Raw genomic sequence first — 22,525 nt, 5'->3', positions numbered from 1 at the left:
AATTCAAAATTGGAACTTTTTTTAAAAAACAAGCTTTAAAAATGGGGAGGGGCTGGGGGCCGGTAGGGCAGGGCATGATAGGGGGGTCGAGGTGTGGGGTGGGTGGGATAAAAAGTAAAATTTAAAACTAAATTCTTTAAAAAAAAAAAACTTTAAAAAAAATTGGGGAGGGTGGGGGCTGGTAGGGGAATAAGGGTTAAAGAAAATGAAATTTTTAAATTTTTTCAAAAACAAACTTTAAAAAAAATGGGGAGAGGGGTGGGGGTAGTCACAATTTTAAAATTTGAACTATTTTTCAAAAATAGTTTTTTTGAAATGGTTAATTATTATTTTTTAATGAGGAGGGTCAGGGTAAGAAAGAAATTGTAACTTGAGATAGGAGGAGAGTTTTGTAAAATGTTTTCCTTAATTTTTGAAGGAAAAATGAGTTGATTTGGAAAATATATTTCAAAACATTTAAGTCAACCAAACATGAGGAAATTGGAAAAAAAATTCATACCAAACACACCCTACATGTGATCTCCTCACCTACCACTGGACCTCACTTACTCTTTTCTTCTTTCTGAAGGACTTGGCCATAACACTGCAGTCAGGGCCAGGTGATGTCAACTAGGGTAAATGTAACTTAGTTTCTGATGCTCTCTGAGAGATTAGAGAGTGACATTATTTAAGTAACCCCTCTTATGTATTCTGACATATTCTGCTGCTGCAAAACAATGAGAAGGGGAACTTGTTGAGTTAAAAAAATCATATGGTCCCCCAAGTCAGTGGCTAAACAACATGGTCTCACAAAGTGTTCTCTATCATATCAATACAATAGCCAATTGATCTTCTTGAAGTCATGGCCTCTGCTAGTCTTGATCGAGCCTCGTGATGATGACTTAATAGTGACAAAGTGGTAAGTATAGCCCATCTTACCAGAGAGTCGGCTTCATTCTCATTGTAGCATAACCACCTTAGCACTCTGTCCAACTGCCCACAGTTAATGGAAAAGCAGTCAGCTACTAGTCCTACTTAGGCTCCACATCCATAAAGCAAAATATTATAGACAGCATGTCACCTTTTGAACATCTGAGTGAAGTAATTCTGAGTATCCAAATACCAGGTGCTCTGCTGCTAACCCTCCTAGTATCACACACAAGAATCTGTTCAAAGTCTGCTAAACAAAAACTACAAGTTATTTTATTGAGACTTACTCAACACCTTATTGAGTTTTAAACCGTCCATATTAATACTGGTGAAAAGTGGCTTGGGTAAAATATGGATTGGGTAAAAATCATTCAGACCCATTTTTATATCCTAAAGCCATAAACTTGCTGGAAAGATAAACTTTACCAGCAAAGATCAGTGTTATAAGTTGTGAAAAAAGACCCTGTTATCAATGATCCCATTCTCGTTAAGTTAAAAGTTGTTCCTTTTTTAAACTCTCACAATAATATAATTATGCCACCAAAGAAGAGAATCAATAAGTTCAATAATAATTATTTTTTTCCCAGCAATATAAGTACACAAAATAAGTTTCATTATATATTTGTTGAATAACTATAAAATTACTAATCATTTATTTCGTCTGATATGAAAATTTTACAAAGAAACGGACCAGTGGGCAGTATGTGGCATACCCAATTTTACCCATATATATCCATATTTATATGGGTTAAATATGGGCAGAAGACCAAATTTTACCCATCTAAAATATGGGCAGGTTGAGCCGCTTAACAAAATACAGGCTCATTTTTGCCAGCACTATTTGTATCTAACTGAGTGTCATGCTGCAAGCCTACAACAATGGCTGTAGCTATAATGCTACATTACAATATCAATGACGCTAGAGTTGGTCAATTAAGTGACTTAAATTCATTATATTTGTGGGTCAATGGTAATGGTCTGAAATAATGTTCACAGCTACACCTGATATAACACAAGAATTGAGACACAACTTGGGACAGAAAAGTCAACCATCTCCAAATCAAATAATAATGATTTAAGGCTGGCAAACATTTATAAAAAGAAAAACAATCAAAATAGCAAGATATCTGACCTGGGATGAGATTTTGGCCCTGTTTTCCTGCAAACACATTGCATTTTAAGCATGGAAGTTGGAGTTATGGTTAGAAAAGCATGGAGATGTGAGTTACTAAAAAAACGTACTATTTCTACACAAAGGAATAATAATTAAGTGCATTTTTCCACAAAGATCTTTAAATGTGGATGAATGTCGAAGTTCAATCATACATAAAGCAATTAGTTTTATACACCGGTGAAATAGCTTATTTGATTACAACATTCCTCATAAGTTTACGACATTTACATGATAATAGGATTTCAATTTGTCATATCAAAAAGAAATTGAACAATCTAATGCACAGGGGAGGATGCCACTGGCGCACATCCAGAATTTTTATTTTTTATTTTCTGGTAACAAATGTAAATATTACCATTAACAACCAAACCAATACACCTAAAGAGCACCTAACTCCATAATACCTTCTAGGAAGGAGGCTATGTGAGTTAAGCCTCCAATATATCTCTAATTACATCAAAAACTGCTGAATTAAAGAGCCACATCTTTGGCCTTTCCTAGTCTTTCTAACCATATCTAATCTAACACTGAAACGTAGTTTGATCTGTGTAATTGTTGTATTTGTAGTCACAGTAGTTCCCCTGTACAGTTTCCAATTCCTGGCCTGCCACACATAATATACTATTGAGCCCCAAAGTGCTGCTATTATTTCCTTGTAAAGTTGCTTCCAGTGTCTCCTCCTAATTCTATTCAACACCTGTTTGACATCTCCTGATGGAATCTGCACTCCAGTCCATTGAGCTATTGCTGTAATGAGTCCTTTAGTCCAATCACATACAGAAAATAGGTGGTGTTGTCTCTCTACAGCCTGAGCATCACACAAACTGCATGTTATAGTATCCACTGGTATATTCATCCTTTGTAGTCTATCTTTGGTCAGCAATCTGCCCTGCACAGCTAACAACACAATGAAGCTATGCCTTGGTTGAGAGATTTTATTCCATATCAACCCTGCAATCCTCAATTTACTCTTCACTCTATACGTTGATGCATAATTAGCTCCTTCATATAGACCCTATGTACCCATTTAACCCACAGTACATCCTTCTTGACTATTAACTGCCATAGCAGTTTACCCACAGATGTCACATTCCACAACTTGCTTCCTTTAATATTTAGACCACCAAATTTCTTAGGCACACAAACTTTATCCCAAGCTACTAATGTTGTCTTCCTCTTGTCCTCAGAGCTGCCCCATAGGTACTCTCTACATTTCTTGTCAACTTCTTGTAACACACTTTGGGGTAGTATAAACACAGAACCCCAGAAGCTATGAATAGCAAACATAACTAAGATAATCACCTGCAGCCTTCCTGCATAGGATAACTGTTTCAATAGTGATCTTCTCGATCAGTTGATAACACTCCATTTGCTCCATTTCTTAGAAGATAATGGTAGTCCAAGGTACCTAATAGGAAGTGAGCCCTGCGAAAATCCTATTCTTGACAACAATTGGCTTTTAGTGTTGTCATCCACCCCTGTCATGAATATATTTGACTTGTCCATATTTGCAACTAAACCAATGACACTACTGAAATGTTGCAAGGATTCCTTATATTGCTTACTGATGAAACATCCCCTTTGCAAACTATCATCAAATCATCTGCAAATACTAAATGTGTCAACTTGACTTTCTTACACATTGGATGAAACTAAAATTTAGGCAACTCACTCATACACTTCAATGTCCTGGACAAATACTCCATAACAAGTACAAATAATAAAGGAGACATGGGGTCCCCCTACCTTAGTCCTCTTTTACCAGAAAAAAATCCATGTCCTTCTCCATTTGCCTTGACAATGAACATAGGAGATGTGATGTAGGTCATGACAAATTCTGTAAATTTGTTTGGGAATCCATAGCCCTGCAAAGCTTCCTTTACACGCTACTAAAAAAACAGTGAATACCGACGTAAAAATTTCCGACCTCAAATGGAGGTCGGTATTTACAAGTAGTCGATTTTTATGCAAAATAAAGCGGGAAAATCAAATTCCGACCTCTGGAGGTCGGAATTTTTCTCGAAAAAAAATGAATTACAATAAAAACCGACCTCTTGATGTCGGTATTAAACAAATAACAAATAATACCGACTTTCGTATGTCGGTAAAATTAAATAGTATGTAAAAAATAAATTAATATAAAATACCGACCTCATGGGGTCGGTATTTTTTATATTTAATTGAGAAAATAATACCGACATCAAGAGGTCGGTTTTTGTTTCTGGGAAAAATTCCGACCTCCTGAGGTCGGAATTTGGTTATTTTGCATAAAAACCGACTTCTTGATGTCGGTTATAATACCGACTTCTGAATGTCGGTAAAATTAAATAGTATGTAATTAAAATAACGACCTCATGAGGTCGGTATTTTTTCTAATTACTATTAATTAAAGTGACATCTGGAGGTCGGTATTTTTATTTCATCTATTACTTTTAAAAGCAACATCCGGAGGTCGATATTTTTATTTCATCTATTACTTTTAAATGCGACATCCGGAGGTCGGTATTTTTATTTCATCTATTACTTTTAAAAGCGACATTCGGAGGTCGATTTGTTGTTCATTTTACACCTATAACAATTTTTGTATACTATGAAATTACGTTGATATGAAAACCGACAACAAGTAGTCGGTTTTTATGCAAAATAAAGCGGGAAAACCAAATTCCGACCTCAGGAGGTCGGAATTTTTCCTAGAAAATGAATTACAATAAAAACCGACCTCTTGATGTCGGTATTATTTTCTCAATTAAATATAAAAAAATAAAATTGAGAAATATTTTGATTTAATTTTATTTAAATCGTCTTTCGGAGGACGATTTTGTGTAGTATAAAAAACAAAAAAATTATAATACCGACTTCTGGAAGTCGGTAAAATTAAATAGTATGTAATAAATTAATATTTTCAATTAAATTTAAATAAATCGTCTTCCGAATGACGGTAATTTATACAAGTTAAAAAATAATTTAATATAAAATACCGACCTCCCGATGTCAATATTATTTTATTAACATGATTACTTTTATTGTGATACCGACCTCATGACGTCGGTATTTTTTTATTAAATCTAATTACTTTTAATAAAAGCAACATCCGGAGGTCGGTTTGTTTAAAATATTCCTATTAATAATCATAATTTTGCTATTGTGCATAATACTAAAATTTCATTTTACACCTACAATTAATTGTTCAAAAACTGTAACAATTTTGTATACTTCTATAAATAAAAAGTTAGAATTCGTGGAATAAGTAAAAAAACATCTATAATCCATATTTAGAGTATGAAACTACGTTGATATGAATTAGGAGATAATTATACTTATATTTCTAGAGTAATGTACAAATTCTATCAGTCCTTCGTCTAATCATGAACTTAATAGCTGATGTCATGATGTAGAGGTGAAGAGCTAACATATAATCCATTCTCGTATGAAATGAGCACGAGATAGCTAGTATTATTATATACGTTCGATCTAATTGAATGGGTGTTAAGTGTAGTGATCACCTTCTATTATGATAACATGTAAACGATACTTTATCGGAGTATAAAATACGTTGATTAATTATATACTCCTCGAGTAGTTTAACAAATCAAGTCTTATATACTAGTGGTTTAGATATGAAATACATTATCAATTAAAGAAATACCGATGATCAATTCAAGGAGATTTATATATTAAATTTGATATTGATAAACTTTTGTTGATCAATAAAATTAAATTTATATAATTAGGAGTTATATAATTTAAATTTATAAAATTAACTTTATCGATAAATTAAATTTATTAAATTAAACTTCTGTTGATGTGTAGTTAAATTATATATATATATTTGATATTGATAAACTTTTGTTGATCAATAAAATTAAATTTATATAATTAGGAGTTATATAATTTAAATTTATAAAATTAACTTTATCGATAAATTAAATTTATTAAATTAAACTTCTGTTGATGTGTAGTTAAATTATATATATATATTTGATATTGATAAACTTTTGTTGATCAATAAAATTAAATTTATATAATTAGGAGTTATATAATTTAAATTTATAAAATTAACTTTATCGATAAATTAAATTTATTAAATTAAACTTCTGTTGATGTCTAGTTAAATTATATATATATATATATATATATATTTAATTATATACTCCTCGAGTAGTTTAACAAATCAAGTCTTATATACTAGTGGTTTAGTTATGAAATACATTAACAATTAAAGAAATATCGATAATCAATTCAAGGAGATTTATCTATATATATTTGATATTGATAAAGTTTTGTTGATCAATAAAATTAAATTTATATAATTAGGAGTTATATAATTTAAATTTATAAAATTAAGTTTATTAATTATTTTTATTAATTATTATTAATTATGTTCTATTAATATAGATATATATATATATATATATATATTTAATTATATACTCCTCGAGTAGTTTAACAAATCAAGTCTTATATACTAGTGGTTTAGATATGAAATACATTATAAATTAAAGAAATACCGATGATCAATTCAAGGAGATTTATATATTAAATTTGATATTGATAAACTTTTGTTGATCAATAAAATTAAATTTAATGTATTTCATATATATATATATGTGTGTGTGTGTGTGTGTGTGTTTAATTAATAAATCAACCTCAAGAACTGAGTTTATATTAAAATAAATTAATAAATACCAACCTAAAGAGGTCGGTATATTAAATTATTATTTTATTTAAATAATATCGACTTCACGATGTCGGTATTTATTAAATATTTTTAAATATAAATAATTATTTTAAAAAATACCGACATCCCATGGTCGGTAAATTAAACAATTCTTTTAAGAAAAGAATGATAATATCAAAGTCTCACTCTAAGTAAAGTCTCAAAACCTAAGTGAAGTCTTACTCCCCACCCCCACCCATCCCCGACCGGCGCCCCACCATCCCCGACCGGCGCCACCGTCGCAGCAGCAGAGGACGTCGCGCGCAGCTGCAGAGGGCGTGCAGTTGCAGAGGAAGGTCGTGCCGCCTCCATCCCGACCAGCGCCGCCTCCATATCAGTTTTCTCAGTTCGCGCCACCCTCCCCGACCTTCTTACTCAAGGTGAATTTTTAGAACCTCCATAAAAGATTACTTTTGTTTCTATTTAGTTGAAGTATCTCAAAATTAGAGTACTAATATTCCTAGTTTGATTGATTGTTAGTTAGTAAGTGAATGATTTAGGATTTTTGATTGTTAGTTTGAATTAGGGATTATTTGATTGTTAGTTTGTGTTTGTTGATTGTAAATTGAAAATTTTAATGTTAGGGTTAGTTTGAATTAGGGTATCTTAGGATTTGTTTGAAATTCGATATTTCTTGAGTTAATTAGTTTGATTTTGTAATTGTAAGATTAGATTGAATTAGGGTATTTAAGGAGTTGTTTGAATTTGGGTATTATTTGAGTTAGTTTAAATTATTATAGAGATTTTAGGACTAATAGTTTGAATTTGGGATTAGGAATAGCTAGCTAATTTTAATTTAGGATTTTAGCACTAGTTAGATTTTGAAATTTAAGGCCAGTTTGAATTTGTGATTTTAAGACTAGTTTGAATTTTGAATTTAGGACAAGTTTGAATTATTATTGAGATTTTAGGACTACTAATAGTTTGAATTTAGGATTTTAGCACTATAGTTTGATTTTTGAATTCTAGGAGTACTTTCAATTTGTGATTTTAAGGCTAGATTGAATTTGGAATTTAGGACTAATAGTTTGAATTATATTGATATTTTAGGACTAATTAATAGTTTGAAGTTGGGACACTAGCTAGCTAGTTTGAATTTAGAATTTTAGGGATTTAAATTACAACTTAATTAGAACTTATAATTAATTATAACTTGAATTTACTATAAATTGAACTTAATTAGGAATATGAACTTGAAATTAGAACTTGAACTTGGAACTAGTTAGCTTGAATATATAACTAATTAAGTTTAGAAATTAGATATGAACTTGCATTGAAACTTGAACTTATTAAAACTTGAATATATATATATATATAACTAATATTCTTGGATATGAAGTTTATATTTAACTAATTTAAGAATTTTTCGTGCTAGACAAATGAGGAAGCTCAACATGTAAAAAAGTTGATACAGGACTGTATTGCTTCTTTCATCAAAGTTGGAGATAAGGTTGGTGCTTCTAAATTTCTCAAGTTCAAGTACAATTGTTTTGAATAATGTGTTTGTGTCCATCTAGTATTAATACTTAGCTTTAATTCTAGTGATTATAATTGATTGTTTGTTAGTATATTATTGTTTTTGTTTGTTGGTTGTGTTATTCAATTGTTAATTTGATTTGATTATTGTTAGTTAGGTATAGATAATTGAAGATTTTTATTTTAAGGTTTTTTAAAAAAGAACTTAGGCATTTTTAAATTGGGCATTGTTAGTTAGTGAAGAATTAGCATTTTTATATTTTAGGACTAGTTTAAACTTGAGAATATGTAATTTGAGGTTGAATTGTGATTTTTTTGGATTTGATTTTAGGACTAGTTAGTAAAGTGTTAATTTGAAGTTAGAAATTAGTAATTTAAGTGTTATGAGTAGAAGATGAATGTTTGAATGTCATGAATTTAGATGATGAATGTTTGAATGTCATGAACTTAATTAGAATTTGAAGTAGAACTTAGAATTTGAACGTGAACTTAGAACTTGAACTTGAACTTAGAATTTGAAGTTAAACTTAGAACTTGAACTTGAACTTAGAATTTGAACTTGAACTTAGAACTTGAACTTGAAATTAGAACTTGAACTTGAACTAAGAACTTGAACTTGAACTTGAACTTGAACTTAGAACTTGAACTTAGAACTTGAACTTGAAAATAGAACTTGAACATGAATTTAGAACTTGAACTTGAACTTAGAACTTCAACTTGAACTTGGAACTTGAACTTGAAATTAAAACTTGAACTTGAACTTAGAACTTGAACTTGAACTTAGAATAATTAGAACTTGAACTTGAACTTAGAACTTGAACTTGAAATTAGAACTTGAACTTGAACTTAGAACATGAACTTAGACTTGAACTTGAAATTAGAACTTGAACTTGGAACTAATTAGCTTGAATATATAACTAATTAATTTTAGAAATTAGATATGAACTTGAATTGAAAACTTGAACTTATTAAAACTTGAATATATATATATATATATATATATATATAAAACTAATATTCTTGGATTTGAAGTTTATATATAACTAATTTTAGAACTTTCCGTGCTAGGCAACTGAGGAAGCTCAACATCTAAAAAAGTTGATACAAGACTATGTTGCTTCTTTCATCAAAATAGGAGATAAGGTTGGTGCTTCTAGATTTCTAAAGTTCAAGTACAATTGTTTTCAATAATGTGTTTGTGTCCATCTAGTATTGATACTTAGCTTTAATTTTGTGATAATTTTTTTGTGTCCATCGATTGCTTGTTAAGCATAAGTACCAACACTAGTTGATCCTATTGATGACAAAATTGATTTTCTTGCAAGATCGATTTATGTCCATCTAGTGTTGACACTTGACTTTAAATTTAGAAATAATATATTTGTTAAGCATAAATACCAACACTAGTTGATCCTATTGATGACAAAATTGATTTTCTTGCAGGATTGATTTGTGTCCATCTAGTGTTGACACTTAGCTTTAAATTTAGAAATAATATATTTGTTAAGCATAAGTACCAACACTAGTTGATCCTATTGATGACAAAATTGATTTTCTTGCAAGATCGATTTGTGTCCATCTAGTGTTGATATTAAGCTTTAATTTAGGAATAATGTGTCTGTTAAGCATAAGTACCAACACTAGTTGATCCTAAATTGATTTTCTTGCAAGATCGATTTGTGTCCATCTAGTGTTGACATTTAGCTTTAAATTTAGAAATAATATATTTTTTAAGCATAAGTATCAACACTATTTGATCCTGTAGATGATAAAATTGATTTAGTTGGTGGATTTAGTTGTTGGAATTAAGTCAAAACTATTGTAGTTAAAGTTAAAAAGTTGTTAAGTTGTTTAAATAAGTTAAAATAAATAATGTCATTTAGTTAGTGGATTTAGTTGTTGGAATTAAGTCAAAACTATTGTAGTTAAAGTTAAAAAGTTGTTAAGTTGTTTAAATAAGTTAAAATAAATAATGTGGGTTAGTTAGTGAATTTAGTTGTTGGAATTAAGTCCAAACTAATGTAGTTAAAGTTATTCGTAGAGTTCTTTGTTTAAATTACAGGATAGGTATATACAAATATCTCAGGAATATTGTAGTACTCTACCTCTTAAGAGTCAGGACAAACCATTTACACAAGAAGAAAACGAGAATCTTTGGAAACAGAGTGCTGGTGAACCGATTAGAGGTTCAGTCTACGGCTATCCAGAAAAGGCATATCAGAAGAAGAAGTCTTGGCATTGTGGTTCATCATCCTCAAGCTTTGATGGCGGGGATAGAGACAATATCTGCAATGGAGAGTAAGATAGCTTATCTCAATGCCGAGCTTGCTGCTGTAGCAGAAAGAGAGAAGAAAGAGAGAAGAAGAGAGAGGAGGAGATTGTGGCAGCAAAGGAGGTAGAGAACAAGAGGTATGCAGCGCTTTAGGCCCAACTAACTTTTCTTTTTGAATCGGGAAATATTCTCCCTCCATGTCCGGCCAGTAGTGATGGATCTAATCAGGAGGGTGATGAGAATGATAAGCCTGATAAAGAAAGTGAGGGTGATGAGAATGGTAAGTTTGATAAAGAGAGTGAGGGTGATGAGGAGTAGTTGTATCTATTTGACATTTTAGACTTCTATATTTTTGGAATTGTTTAATTTGATCGTATTTTAGTTTATTTTGAAGTTGGATGAAGTTTATTTTGAAATAGTTTAATGTATATGTTGAAAATATTATGTTGTTTAGGTTGGATAAAGTTTATTTGGCTTTGGGTTGTTTTGGTTGGATGAATTTTATTTGGCTTTGGGTTGTTTTGGTTGGATGAAGTTTATTTGACTTTGAGTTGTTTTGGTATAAATATGCAGATGGGCAACTAAAAATTGCAGCAATTTGTTGTCTGTTTTGTAGCAGAAAACCGACCTCCGGAGGTTGGAATTTCAAAAATAAAAAATAAAAATACCGACCTCCGAAGGTCAGAATTCCAAAACTAAAAAATAAAAATACCGACCTCCGGAGGTCAAAATTTTAAAAATACAAAAATAAAAATACCGACTTCCGGAGGTCAGAATTTTAAAAATACAAAAATAAAAATACTGACCTCCGGAGGTCAGAATTTCAAAAAATACAAAAATAAAAATACCGACCACCGGAGGTCGGAATTTCAACATTACAAAAATAAAAATACCGACCTCCGGAGGTCAGAATTTCAAAAATACAAAAAATAAAATACCGACCTCCGGAGGTCGGAATTTCAACATACCAAAAATAAAAATACCGACCTCCTGAGGTCAGAATTTCAACATTACAAAAATAAAAATACCGACCTCCGGAGGTCAGAATTTCAACATTACAAAAATAAAAATACCGACCTCCGGAAGTTAGAATTTCAACATTACAAAAATAAAAATACCGACCTCCGGGGGTCAGAGTTTCAAAAATACAAAAATAAAAATACGGACCTCCGGAGGTCGGAATTTCAACATTACAAAAATAAAAATACCGATCTCCGAAGGTCAGAATTTCAAAAATACAAAAATAAAAATACCAACCTCCGGAGGTCGGAATTTCAACATTACAAAAATAAAAATACCGACCTCCGGAGGTCATAATTTCAACATTACAAAAATAAAAAAATACCGACCTCCGGAGGTCAGAATTTCAACATTATAAAAATAAAAATACCGACCTCCGGAGGTCAGAATCTCAAAATGCAAAAGTAAAAATACCGACCTCCAGAGGTCGGAATTTAAAAAAATGAATATTCCGACATAAAATACAAACTGACCTCGAGAGGTCAGTAAATACCGACCTCCAGAGGTCGGTATTGAATAGCGACCAAGCTTTTTTCGACCTAAGCTGGGATGTCGGTTTTAGGTCGGTATTTCAGGGAATACCGACCTCTGGAGGTCGGTATTTACAGGTCGGTATTAACTGTTTTTTTAGTAGTGACAAATTCCCAGTTGACCATGTCGTATGCCTTCCTCAGATCAATTTTCATCAAGCATTTAGGAGATGTTTGTCTATTATAGTGTCTGAATAGGTCATGACGTATTAAAACATTATGCAACATTGATCTCCCCTAAACAAATGCAAATTGGTTGTCTGTCACTATGTGGGTTATAGCTTCCTTTAACCTCATACAAATTATTTTTGTTATGCACTTACACAACACATTCCAACAAGAAATAAGTTTGAAGTGAACTGGCTGGCAAATTCTAGTACAGAGACTTTAGGTATCAAGGCAATATTAGTAGGGATTAAGTTGTTTCAGCAGCTTACCATTCCCAAAAAACTCTAGGATAGATTCTGTGATATCTTTCCTACAACCTCCCAAGCTGACCTAAAGAACCCATTGCCATAGCCATCAGGTCCTGGGCTTTTGTTGCAGTCTATCTTGAACATTGTTGCCTTAACATCCACTTGTGTGAATTCCTGTTGCAAAGCTAGTTGTTGTTCTATAGAAAGGTGTAAAACCCCATAACTAGAAAAAAGTTTAAAAGTGGAAATAGTCATCTTGGAAAGAATATAAAAATCTGGAAAATTTGTTAAGTATGTTAAGTTGGATTTTTGGTCAACTTCAAATGACCATAACTTCTAACTCAGGATGATGAGTTAGGTGTATTTCCAGATATCGTAGGAAAGATCTTGGAATAATCTTTCCAACGCCGCCGAGTTTGCGCGATTCTGAGTTCGTATGAGTGAGATATTCCCATTTGAAGTTGGTTGTTCAAATAAGGAAAGTCTAATCCGAATTTTAGAAGGGCGTTATGGTCTTTTCCTTGCCCAATTATTTTATTACGTTTTTGGGTAATTAATTGGGGTCAAATCAGATGTTAGTCAGTTTAGAAATGTTGAAGTTCACGCTAGGGCTTGGAGAAAAGAGAAAAGAGGAGAAAGGAGAAGAAAGTTCAAGATTCATCGTCTTCGTAAGGAATCGCTTGTGGATTTCGTCAAGGGGTGATCCCTACAAGGTATGTGAGACCACATAGTGTTAGGTTAATTGACCCACGCGCCAAGCATGTTTAATTCAGCGTATTTTCGTCCTAAAAAGATTGAGAATTTGATGTTCTTGAGTTGCATTCTTGAATTAGTTTCGTTCTTGAATTTGGGATGAGATTAAGGAGTTCTTGAGACTTAAATGTTGATTATTAGAGTTGTTTTGAGTTAGATTCTTGTGTATATGTTTTGGGTACCTGAATCAAAAGAGATATTGAGAAAAGAATCGAAATTAATCAAATTAAGGTCAGAAAATGAGTTGAAAAATTCGTCAGATTGCACCTGAGGAGGGGCTGGCGCGGCGCACCCCATCTAAGCCAGAGGGACTAGGGCGGCGCGCTAGCAATGCGCCCTTTTGGAGCCCCAGTAAGTTGGGGATGGCGCGGCGCGCCAGGGACATGCCCCGATAGTCGTTTTCCACCAGTTTTTCATCGTTTAGCCCATTTAAGTCTTTCTAAAGTGTACTAACACTTCCTCTTTTTTTTTTTGATAAAGTGTACTAACACTTCCTATTGATTCTAACTACTCTAAATGACTTCTAAACATCTAGAAATCATCTAGAAACATAAACATGAATCATAACCTTGAATCCATAAATTCAAATTCAAGGAAAGTTAAGAGTCAAGTCTAGGAAGTTCTTAGAATCCTTTCAAGAAGTCTTTTGCAAATGCTTTTAACTTTGTTTTAAGACTTAAAGTTCAAGTTGAGTAAAGAGTAAAGAGTAAAGATTGAAGTTCATTTCTTCAAAGAAGTATATGGGTACTATGTATTCCCAAAGAGTTTTAAAATATTTTCACATTTAAATAAGAACGGAAACTGAGATTTCCAAAGAGCCTTTGAGCTTGTTTTCAGAAAAGAGTAAACGCTTTCATATTGAGCAAAAGGGGAAACTTTGATTTCCAAGATAGCCTTTGAGTTAAGTTTTTGAGCAATTATCTCAAATCACAGAAAGAAGTATGTTTTTAAACATAAGAGCTAGTATCATATTTTTGGGAGTAGTATTTAGCACCGATATGGGGGAGAGTTCAGAGAACTCACAACCCCATAAACCATGTAGCCATCATGGATTGAAAAGGGTCATACTTTTTAGATGATTCCTTTAGTGCTTTTTAGCATAGAGTAGTGGATCCACTTAGTAGTTCAGGTTCTATACCCTCAGCAAGGTATAGGACGGCCCTGGCAGCGTGAGGCAAAACGATGTATCATCACAATAGCTTTTAAGTGATGGTTGTCGGTTAGAAAAACTCCCACAGAAGTAATGGTATTCTTATATACACAGTTTATTGTATTTTTACATACATTTCAGAGTATATGTATCTTTGCATACACACAGAGTTGACATCATGTTTTTAAACTACTTTTCTTTATATTGCACTTGTTTTAAACTACTTTATATTGAAATCAGTTCAGTTATGTTGAGTTGAGTTGAGCGAGGTAAGTTCTTTAGTTTCCTTTCAAGCTTATGTCTTGTTTTAGAATTCCCCTCGCATACTCGTACATTCAATGTACTGATGCCATTTGGCCTGTATCTTATTATGATGCAGACACAGGTAACCAGGATCAGCATCCAGCGCATCGTTGATCCAGTTGAGCACTCAGAGTCTTGTGGTGAGCCTCCTTGCTTTTGGAGGATCCCTTTTATTGCTTTCAGTTTTATTATTAGTTCATTAGGATGTCGTGGGTCTTGTCCCGACATCCATCTCAGTTGTTTTAGAAGCTTCATAGACAGTTAGATGTTAGTTCTTTAGTCTTTTCATTGTCATTATCTTATGTTGAGACTTGAGTTTGCCTTAATGGCAGTTGAATGTTCATTCAAACATTCCAGTTTATTACATAGATTTATCCTTGTTGAGTTAAGTCTTCCGCTAAGTAAGTAAGACAGTCCAAGGGTTCGCTTGGGGCCAGCAATGGTTCTCGAGTGTCAGTCCCACCCAGGGTATAGGCTCGGGGAGTGACAAAAGGATAGGACCATTACTCAAGAAAGATGTGTGAGCTGCCTCCTTATTAACTTTTTCCTTCCCCAGTAGCTCCTCATAAAATTTCACAAATATGGTAGCAATCACCTCCTGATCATACTGTCATTCTACTTGGTCATCTCTTACTTGTGTTATTGCTTGTTGGAGTCGTTGATGTTTTATCACAGAGAAGAAGTATCTCGTACAATCATCACCCAGTTTCAACCATGTGGCCTTACTTTGTTGCTGAAGAAACCTCTCAGCCATATAGGAAGTGTACCTGTACTTGTCATGTTTAACCCTCTCCTCTTCCTGCAAAGACTTATTCAGAGGGTCAATATGAAGTTTATGTTGATCTTCTATCAATGCATCCCTATCTTCACTTGCTTCAGTAACTATGTTCCTGAAATATTGTGTATTCAGCTTCTTCAGACATGGTTTCAATAATTTTAATCTTTTCGCTACTTTCCATATTTTGCATCCCTCCACGTGTGTGGTCCATACTGCTTGGCTTTTATCATTGAGTTGTGGATGTTGAGACCAAACATTACAATACTGGAATGCTCTCCTTGTTCTAATAGTATGATTCTGTAGATAAACCTTTGCAGGGCAGTGGTCACTTATACCTTCAGGTAGATAAGATGCTCCACATGAAGGCATAGTGTTCAACCAAATATAATTGTTGAACATCCAATCAATCTTTGAATAAATCATATTCCATGTACTTCTATCATTCTATGTTTACTTTTTCCCTTGATGGGGTAGTTCCAACAAGCCACTTACATCAATAGTCTTGAAATTCGGCAACTTCCGTCCAAGAGACAGGGTTACCTCCCAGACTATCATCAGCGCGTAACACTAAATTAAATCACCCAGTAATAACCATGATTCTCAACAAATAGAGCTTTGCGTTTTTATTTCCATCCACATGCCTCTTCTTTCCTCTCTGGTGTTGTATGCATATACAATTGACACCCCAAACGTTAGTTGAAGAGGAGTGTGACAGACCTTGCAAGTCAGTATTTGGGCAGATCTTTCCACGAACTCCACCTTATAGTAATCTGGTCTCCAAACTGACCAAACTAGCAGAATTCTTCCACTATAGTGTGACTCTAAGTTGGTTAGGAATTGCCAACCTGCAAACATTTTCTTCACCACTTTCTCCATATTTTGGCTTTTCGCCTTTGTTTCAACCAGCCCAATCAATCCCACTTTTTCCTTATTGCAGAGGAGTAACACCCTCCTTCTGCTTATTCAGGGCATTGAGCCCTCTCACATTCCAGCATAGCATGCTAACCATTCCCTACTGGGAACATGGTTTTGCCTCCCATTGTTTGTACAGATTTTGGAATTGGGGTATTTACCTCAATGGATTTGTTCAACATCTGGAACGAATTATTACTAGTGACTTGTATTTGATGTGGACTTTGGCTCCTTCTGGTCTTGAATGATGTTACCCAACCCTCAGAAGATGGCCTCCCTTGTTCAACCTGTTGTTGTGTATGTTTTGTATGTTGTCCTCTAAGTTGTACAACCTGTACTTTTGTCTTCTCTCCAGTTTTTAAATCAGCTCGTTTATCCTCTTTAACTTCACTGGTTTGTCCAACTTGTGTAGGTGACTTACCCTGCTTCTCATTTTCCTTTGTTACCCCTTCCTATTTGCAGGATTCTTCCTTCTACATTCATCAGTGGAGTACCCATATTTATCACAAAACCTGCAATGAGTTGGCTTCTAGTCATACACAACTTTTTGTTCTATCACCTTCCCTTTTACATTCTTGAAACACACTAGTTCTGGAAGATTGGCCCCAAACTCTACCTCAACTAGGATTCTAGCAAAATTAAGTCTCTGCTTCTTTTCAGTGTTCTGATCTGCCATCAATAGTTTCCCTATCTTGCTTAATCCTATTGGACTCCAATACTTGAAGTCCAAACCTGGGAGTTTTATCCAAATTGGAACAGAATCCAATTCCTCCTTTGTGAATTCCATATCCATAGACCATGCTTTGACAATAAATGGCTTATTATTAAAATGGTAAACTCCCCATCTTTCAACAGCTCCTCTTTTCCTTCAACTGAATCAAACCTTACTATTATGACTCCATTTTTCAGCATCGCCATCTTGTTCAACCCAAAATTTCTGGATGTATCCATTGATTACATTGAATGGAGGGTGTGCACCCAGAACATACACACCACCGCATTATTCCAATAGCTAATTTCAGACTCAATGTCTTCTAAATCAATACCGATAATCGACTCCTCACCATGTTTCTCCGGAACAATGTAGTCTAGCTTGACCAACATTGGATAGTTTAGAAATATCAAATGTGTCCCACGCTGTTCTGGTCTTGGCATCTGCACCAGTTCCTCTTCTTCTTCATCAGCCCATGCTTTCATTCCATTTCCAGATGGAGACCCTTGTCTCGAAGGTTGTAGATGAGCGATTTCGGCCCAATGTTTTTGTGCTATTGCATGGTTTTCTTTCTCCGTATCATTAGCCTTCTGCGCCGCTAACTGAGCTACTTTCTCTACCTCTTTCTACCGGTTTATTGTTGCACTAGATTCAGATCCAATTTCGATCTCTTCCTGGAGTTCAAGCTGCTGTGCCTTTTCCCCCTTTGTTGATTTCCTTTTGTTGCTGCTTCCTGAGCCATTAGAGCCTTCTGCGATGGAGCACGAGCTCTCTTCCCCATGGCCAGCACACGTTAGTAACCTACGCCGAGAGAGAAGGACTCATCGAGAAAAACTATTTCCCAAATTAATTTGATTCCTTTTATCCAGAAATATAATATGGTGATAGGCCAAGATGGTACTCAAAGATAGCCTATTACAGTTTCCTCCCTAGCATCTCATAAAATTCAAGTATTTGTTCAATATTTTCCAGTATGCTACTCTTAACCAGAAATTCAAATTTTATAGACGTTTATTTCCAAGAGATGCATAGATGGCAGTGGTGGAGCTAGGATTTCTAATGAGGGGGTCCAAAATTTGAAGAACTAAACACACGAACTAATCGAAGGGGGTTCAACATCTACTATATATACATAAAACATAGTTTTAACCATGTATAAATAGTAATATTTTCCGCCGAAGGGGGTTCGGATGAACCCCTAACAGAAGGTTGGCTCCGCCCCTGATAGAGGGATGGCTCTCCAAAACTGCTGCTATCTTTTAACTATCCTTTGGCTCTCTATTAATAGAAACATTTTCCAGTTAATTTACCTAGAGGATGACTGTGAAACGCTACTAAAATGGAAGAGACTCACACGGTCTAATTATGTCTACACAATAATGATCATTTACACCAACACTGTCCCTGACATTCATTCCGCATAGGGCGAAGGGTTAAAAATGCCCATGAACTATGCAAAATGGGTACAATTTTGCCCTCCATTAATAGTTGGGATCATTACTGCCATCGACGTTTACTTTGTCTTATTTATTTTCTGATTTCTTTTTTTAATGATCCCGTTTGCTGAATTGGCAAATAAGCGCATATTTGAGCCACTTTGGTAACGGCAATGCTAGTGGTCATCTCAACTAGTAACAGAGGGTAAAATTATACCTTTTCTTCAGGGACATTTTCAGCCCTTCACCCTTCCACATATCTTACATGAATCCCGGTAGCTTCAAGCTAACATATTTAACAAGCCATTCTTACCTTGCTTTTTAGCTTGCCCTGGGTACACCGTTTGCTTGATATAGTATTAATATCAACCTGCACAATTTGGACCTGAAATGAATGACTATGCATTGAAATACAACTGACAATAGAAACTAACCTAATTTAAAGATCTTCCTCTCTGTACTGCAACATATGTATGGGAAGTAGTTCGTCTTGAGAAGCTAACAAAGGCTAGTAAGAATTGATTTAAAAAATCGACGTGTAATACCTGTGTGCCTAGGGATGCTTAAAGTAGTAATTATTGAGGAAGAAATACCACAAGCAAAATAGCAGCAACTACAAGAGACAAATATGCAGATTAATCCCATCGCATAATTGGGAGTGTAGTCAGCAAAATTGCATGCATGTTGCTCCTTCACTCTAAGAAAAGAAAGCATATGGACATGGTAGGGAACATGCTAACTTTTTAGCTAGTAAGCACTTGTTTCAAAACCTACATTAGTTTGTTTAAGAGAGCATAGACGCCATGACATTCCAAAAGGCATTCAACTCATACATTATGTAATATTAAAACAAGCAATTATGGAACAAGGAATTCAGATGGAAGTCATGCCAAAATTTCTAAGGTACTACAGTAAACCAAAGAGATTAAAGAAAAGTGAAATAAAATAAATCCTACAGCCATATGTTGCCATGACATGGTGTTTATACAATTATCATAGTAACTAATACAGTATTCTTACTTCTTTGAGAAATTCAAAGCCAAGAAACTGCACATTTCCCTGAGCAAATTTGTCCTGTGTTATATCTTGTAGACTAGGTACTTCATAGCTTCTTGGTAAGACCCCCACCAGGTAACCAACCAAAAAATGCCCCACCTCATGCTGCACAAAATGCACCTTTTAACCTACAGCTAGACTATATGAGCTCCATGATTTAAAATGTTCCAAACAAACAATGCGAAAATTAGTTGAATGAAGAGAGAGCAGTTCGAGAAAACTTACAACAACAGAGAGACTCGCCATGTACTTGATATTCAATAGTGTACACACATAGTAGCTACTAACAGAAGAATAAAAGCTTGTATGCAAATAGACATGCCTTAAATTTGTCAAATAGAATTCCATATAAAGCAAGTGTCACCACTTGCCTATGAATTGGGTCATTTAAATATTGTTTTATGAACAATTACATGTTTGCCTGTGATAGCCATTTGTCTTTGTTCCTTTCATAAAAAAAACCATCAACCTATTAACAAGTCTTACTTGCAAACACATTTGATGATCTTCATAAGGGGAATTATCGGTTTCACTCCCCATAGCATCTTCCATTCCCGATAATAAGACCTACATGAATATAATCTAGCTAAGCCAAATATTTAAATAAAAAAAATCCATGGCATGTGGATTAACAAATAGAATTAAAAATAAGAAGCTGCCATACCTCCTCATCTGATATAGCAAACTTGATGCTATATTTGATTGAACACATAATTGTGTCAACTAAAGATTCAAAAGACGATGAATCAACCATAGATAGTTGTTGTGTATTGATTGCTGGTATTATTTTAGGCACCTCCATTACAGTGAACGAATCAGTATAACTATTACTCCAGCAAAGTGCTTGTAATGGCAAGTTTTGAAAAAAAATAAATTACCAATTTGGCAGAACCGAAGCCAAGTAGGGCTCGGGGCATGTGCTGTAATTGCTTCAACAGAGAGCTAGCAGCTTTGTAATTTCGGTTTGCTAATTCTTTATCAAACTTTCTGAGCACTCTACGTCGTCGCATTGCTTCTGAGTCCTTCTCACAAGCGAATGCCTGAATCACCGGAACTGAAACTTGTCTCACCCTCTTCAAATTCATGGAACGGTCTGCTTGGTTTTACGGCATATAACAGAAACTATTTCAATTTGCATTCATGAGATATGCACACAAACAGTTGCATTTTCTGTCCCTACCACGCGAGCTTGGAGGATGAGACACAACTAAATAAAAAAAAATTATAAAATCAATACACATTCTCCTTATCCTCTTAATTCATTTTTCTTCTTGTCTTGTTATACTCTTTCCTCTCTTTTTTACTCATTTTCTACTTTAAAAAAGAAAAAACTATTATGAACCCAATTTTGTTGTTCTCTCAGCTTTATTTTACTTCATCCGTTAAAATTAAATATTTTTTTACTTATTTCTTTTAATTAATTAATTTATTATTTTTACTAATACTATTCTTGTTGTTAATACATACAGTGGCGTAGCTAGAAATTTAACGAAGGGTGTTCAAGAATTATATAAGCAATTTTTTTTTTGATAAATGGACGCACTAAAAAATTCAAAATTGAACTATGTACTATTAATATTTTTTTTATGAATAAATGTTCAAAAATTTTGAAAATCAAACCGCATGATATGTAGCTTAATCATTTTTAAGTTTCAAACTTACACTAATCTCTAGTAACGATAATAATATCGAGACACGAAAAATGGAAGTAGAAACAAATGAGGTCTTCTTTTGTTTGCTTTTAACAGCGTTGTACAATTATTAGAATTTTATTTCAAACTTTATGAAAAGAAATAAAAAATCAAATTCATTGAAAATTCAATTAGCTTTATTAGACTTTTAAGTTAAAGATTTATAAGAAATTTACTAACTCTTAAACAATTAAAGGAATAATAAAATATGAGCTCTTTAATAAATGACGTGCTTTTAATAGCGTTATACAAATATTAGGATTTTATTTCAAACTTTAATGAAAAGAAATAAAAAATCAACTTCATTGAAAATTCAATAAGCTTTATTAGATTTTTAAATTATAGATTTATAAGAAATTTACTAACTATTACCTTAGACAATTAAAGCAATAATGAAATATGAGCTCTTTAAAAAATGACTATAAAAGATAAGTTACTGCAGGGATTCGAAAATGCACGTCAAAGCTCTACTAGAGAGCCTCCAACCACTGAGCCATAGTAGGTTATTATTATAAGGGTGTCCAAAGTATTAAATTTAACCATTTTGAATAGGATTTTACATAAGTGTACAGTATAATTTTCTGACGAAGGTTGTCCAATTGGACACCCTCAAGACACTGTAGCTCCGCTCCTGAATACATAGAATACATGAAATCACATTTAAATTTTTAAAACATAATTAAGAAAATTAATTTAATAAAATAAGCCTCTAATACAAACACAATTAAATTCATATATAAAAATAAATTTATAAAACAATAATGAAACACGTGTTATTAAATTGTACATTATATATTTAGGGATTTTGGATATAGAAAGCATTATTATTATTATTATTATTATTATTATTATTATTATTACTATTATTGTTATTATTATTTATTATTATTATTATTATTCTTATTATTATTAGGCTTTTGGTCATAGAATTCAAACATTTTTTTTATTTTGTTCAAAATTTGTGACATTGGAGTTTAAGATAGAGTTGTGTTTGATGGTATCTTTTGAACAAAACATTTAAAATAATATTTATTGTTAAATATACTTAAATACAACTTCAAAGTAAAGTGAATTGGAAAATAGATTATAAAATGTTTTCCAAATTTGAAATAAAACTTCAATTTTAAAAAATTATAAATTCAAATTTTCATAACCACACAATAATTCTCAGATAAAGTGAAATTATTACCAAAAAACCGTTCAAATGAATCCTAAAAATA

General features: G+C 33.2%; 1 protein-coding gene across 3 annotated transcripts; it reads right to left on the bottom strand.

Moving 5' to 3' along the window:
- Positions 1 to 617: 617 nt before the first annotated feature.
- On the bottom strand, positions 618 to 20,827 carry LOC125842443 (uncharacterized). 3 transcript variants are annotated; one of them, XM_049521736.1, is made up of 8 exons: positions 20,493 to 20,824; positions 20,279 to 20,410; positions 20,101 to 20,181; positions 19,579 to 19,719; positions 18,872 to 18,943; positions 2,042 to 2,068; positions 1,061 to 1,156; positions 618 to 972 (listed from the first exon to the last, which is right to left on the bottom strand). In XM_049521736.1, the coding sequence occupies exons 1-8, from the start codon at positions 20,697 to 20,699 to the stop codon at positions 787 to 789; spliced, it is 942 nt and encodes a 313-aa protein (XP_049377693.1). In that variant the 5' UTR covers positions 20,700 to 20,824; the 3' UTR covers positions 618 to 786. The 3 variants fall into 3 exon arrangements, with proteins under 3 accessions (XP_049377693.1, XP_049377694.1, XP_049377695.1); XM_049521737.1 differs by having other exon boundaries at positions 18,872 to 18,928; positions 20,493 to 20,820; XM_049521738.1 differs by lacking the exon at positions 20,279 to 20,410 and having other exon boundaries at positions 20,493 to 20,827.
- Positions 20,828 to 22,525: the final 1,698 nt, after the last annotated feature.

The sequence above is a fragment of the Solanum stenotomum genome, chromosome 10, assembly GCF_019186545.1.
Source record: "Solanum stenotomum isolate F172 chromosome 10, ASM1918654v1, whole genome shotgun sequence".
NCBI lineage: Eukaryota > Viridiplantae > Streptophyta > Magnoliopsida > Solanales > Solanaceae > Solanum > Solanum stenotomum.
Note: the sequence above shows the minus strand (reverse complement) of the source record. Positions and strands in the feature narration are given on the sequence as shown.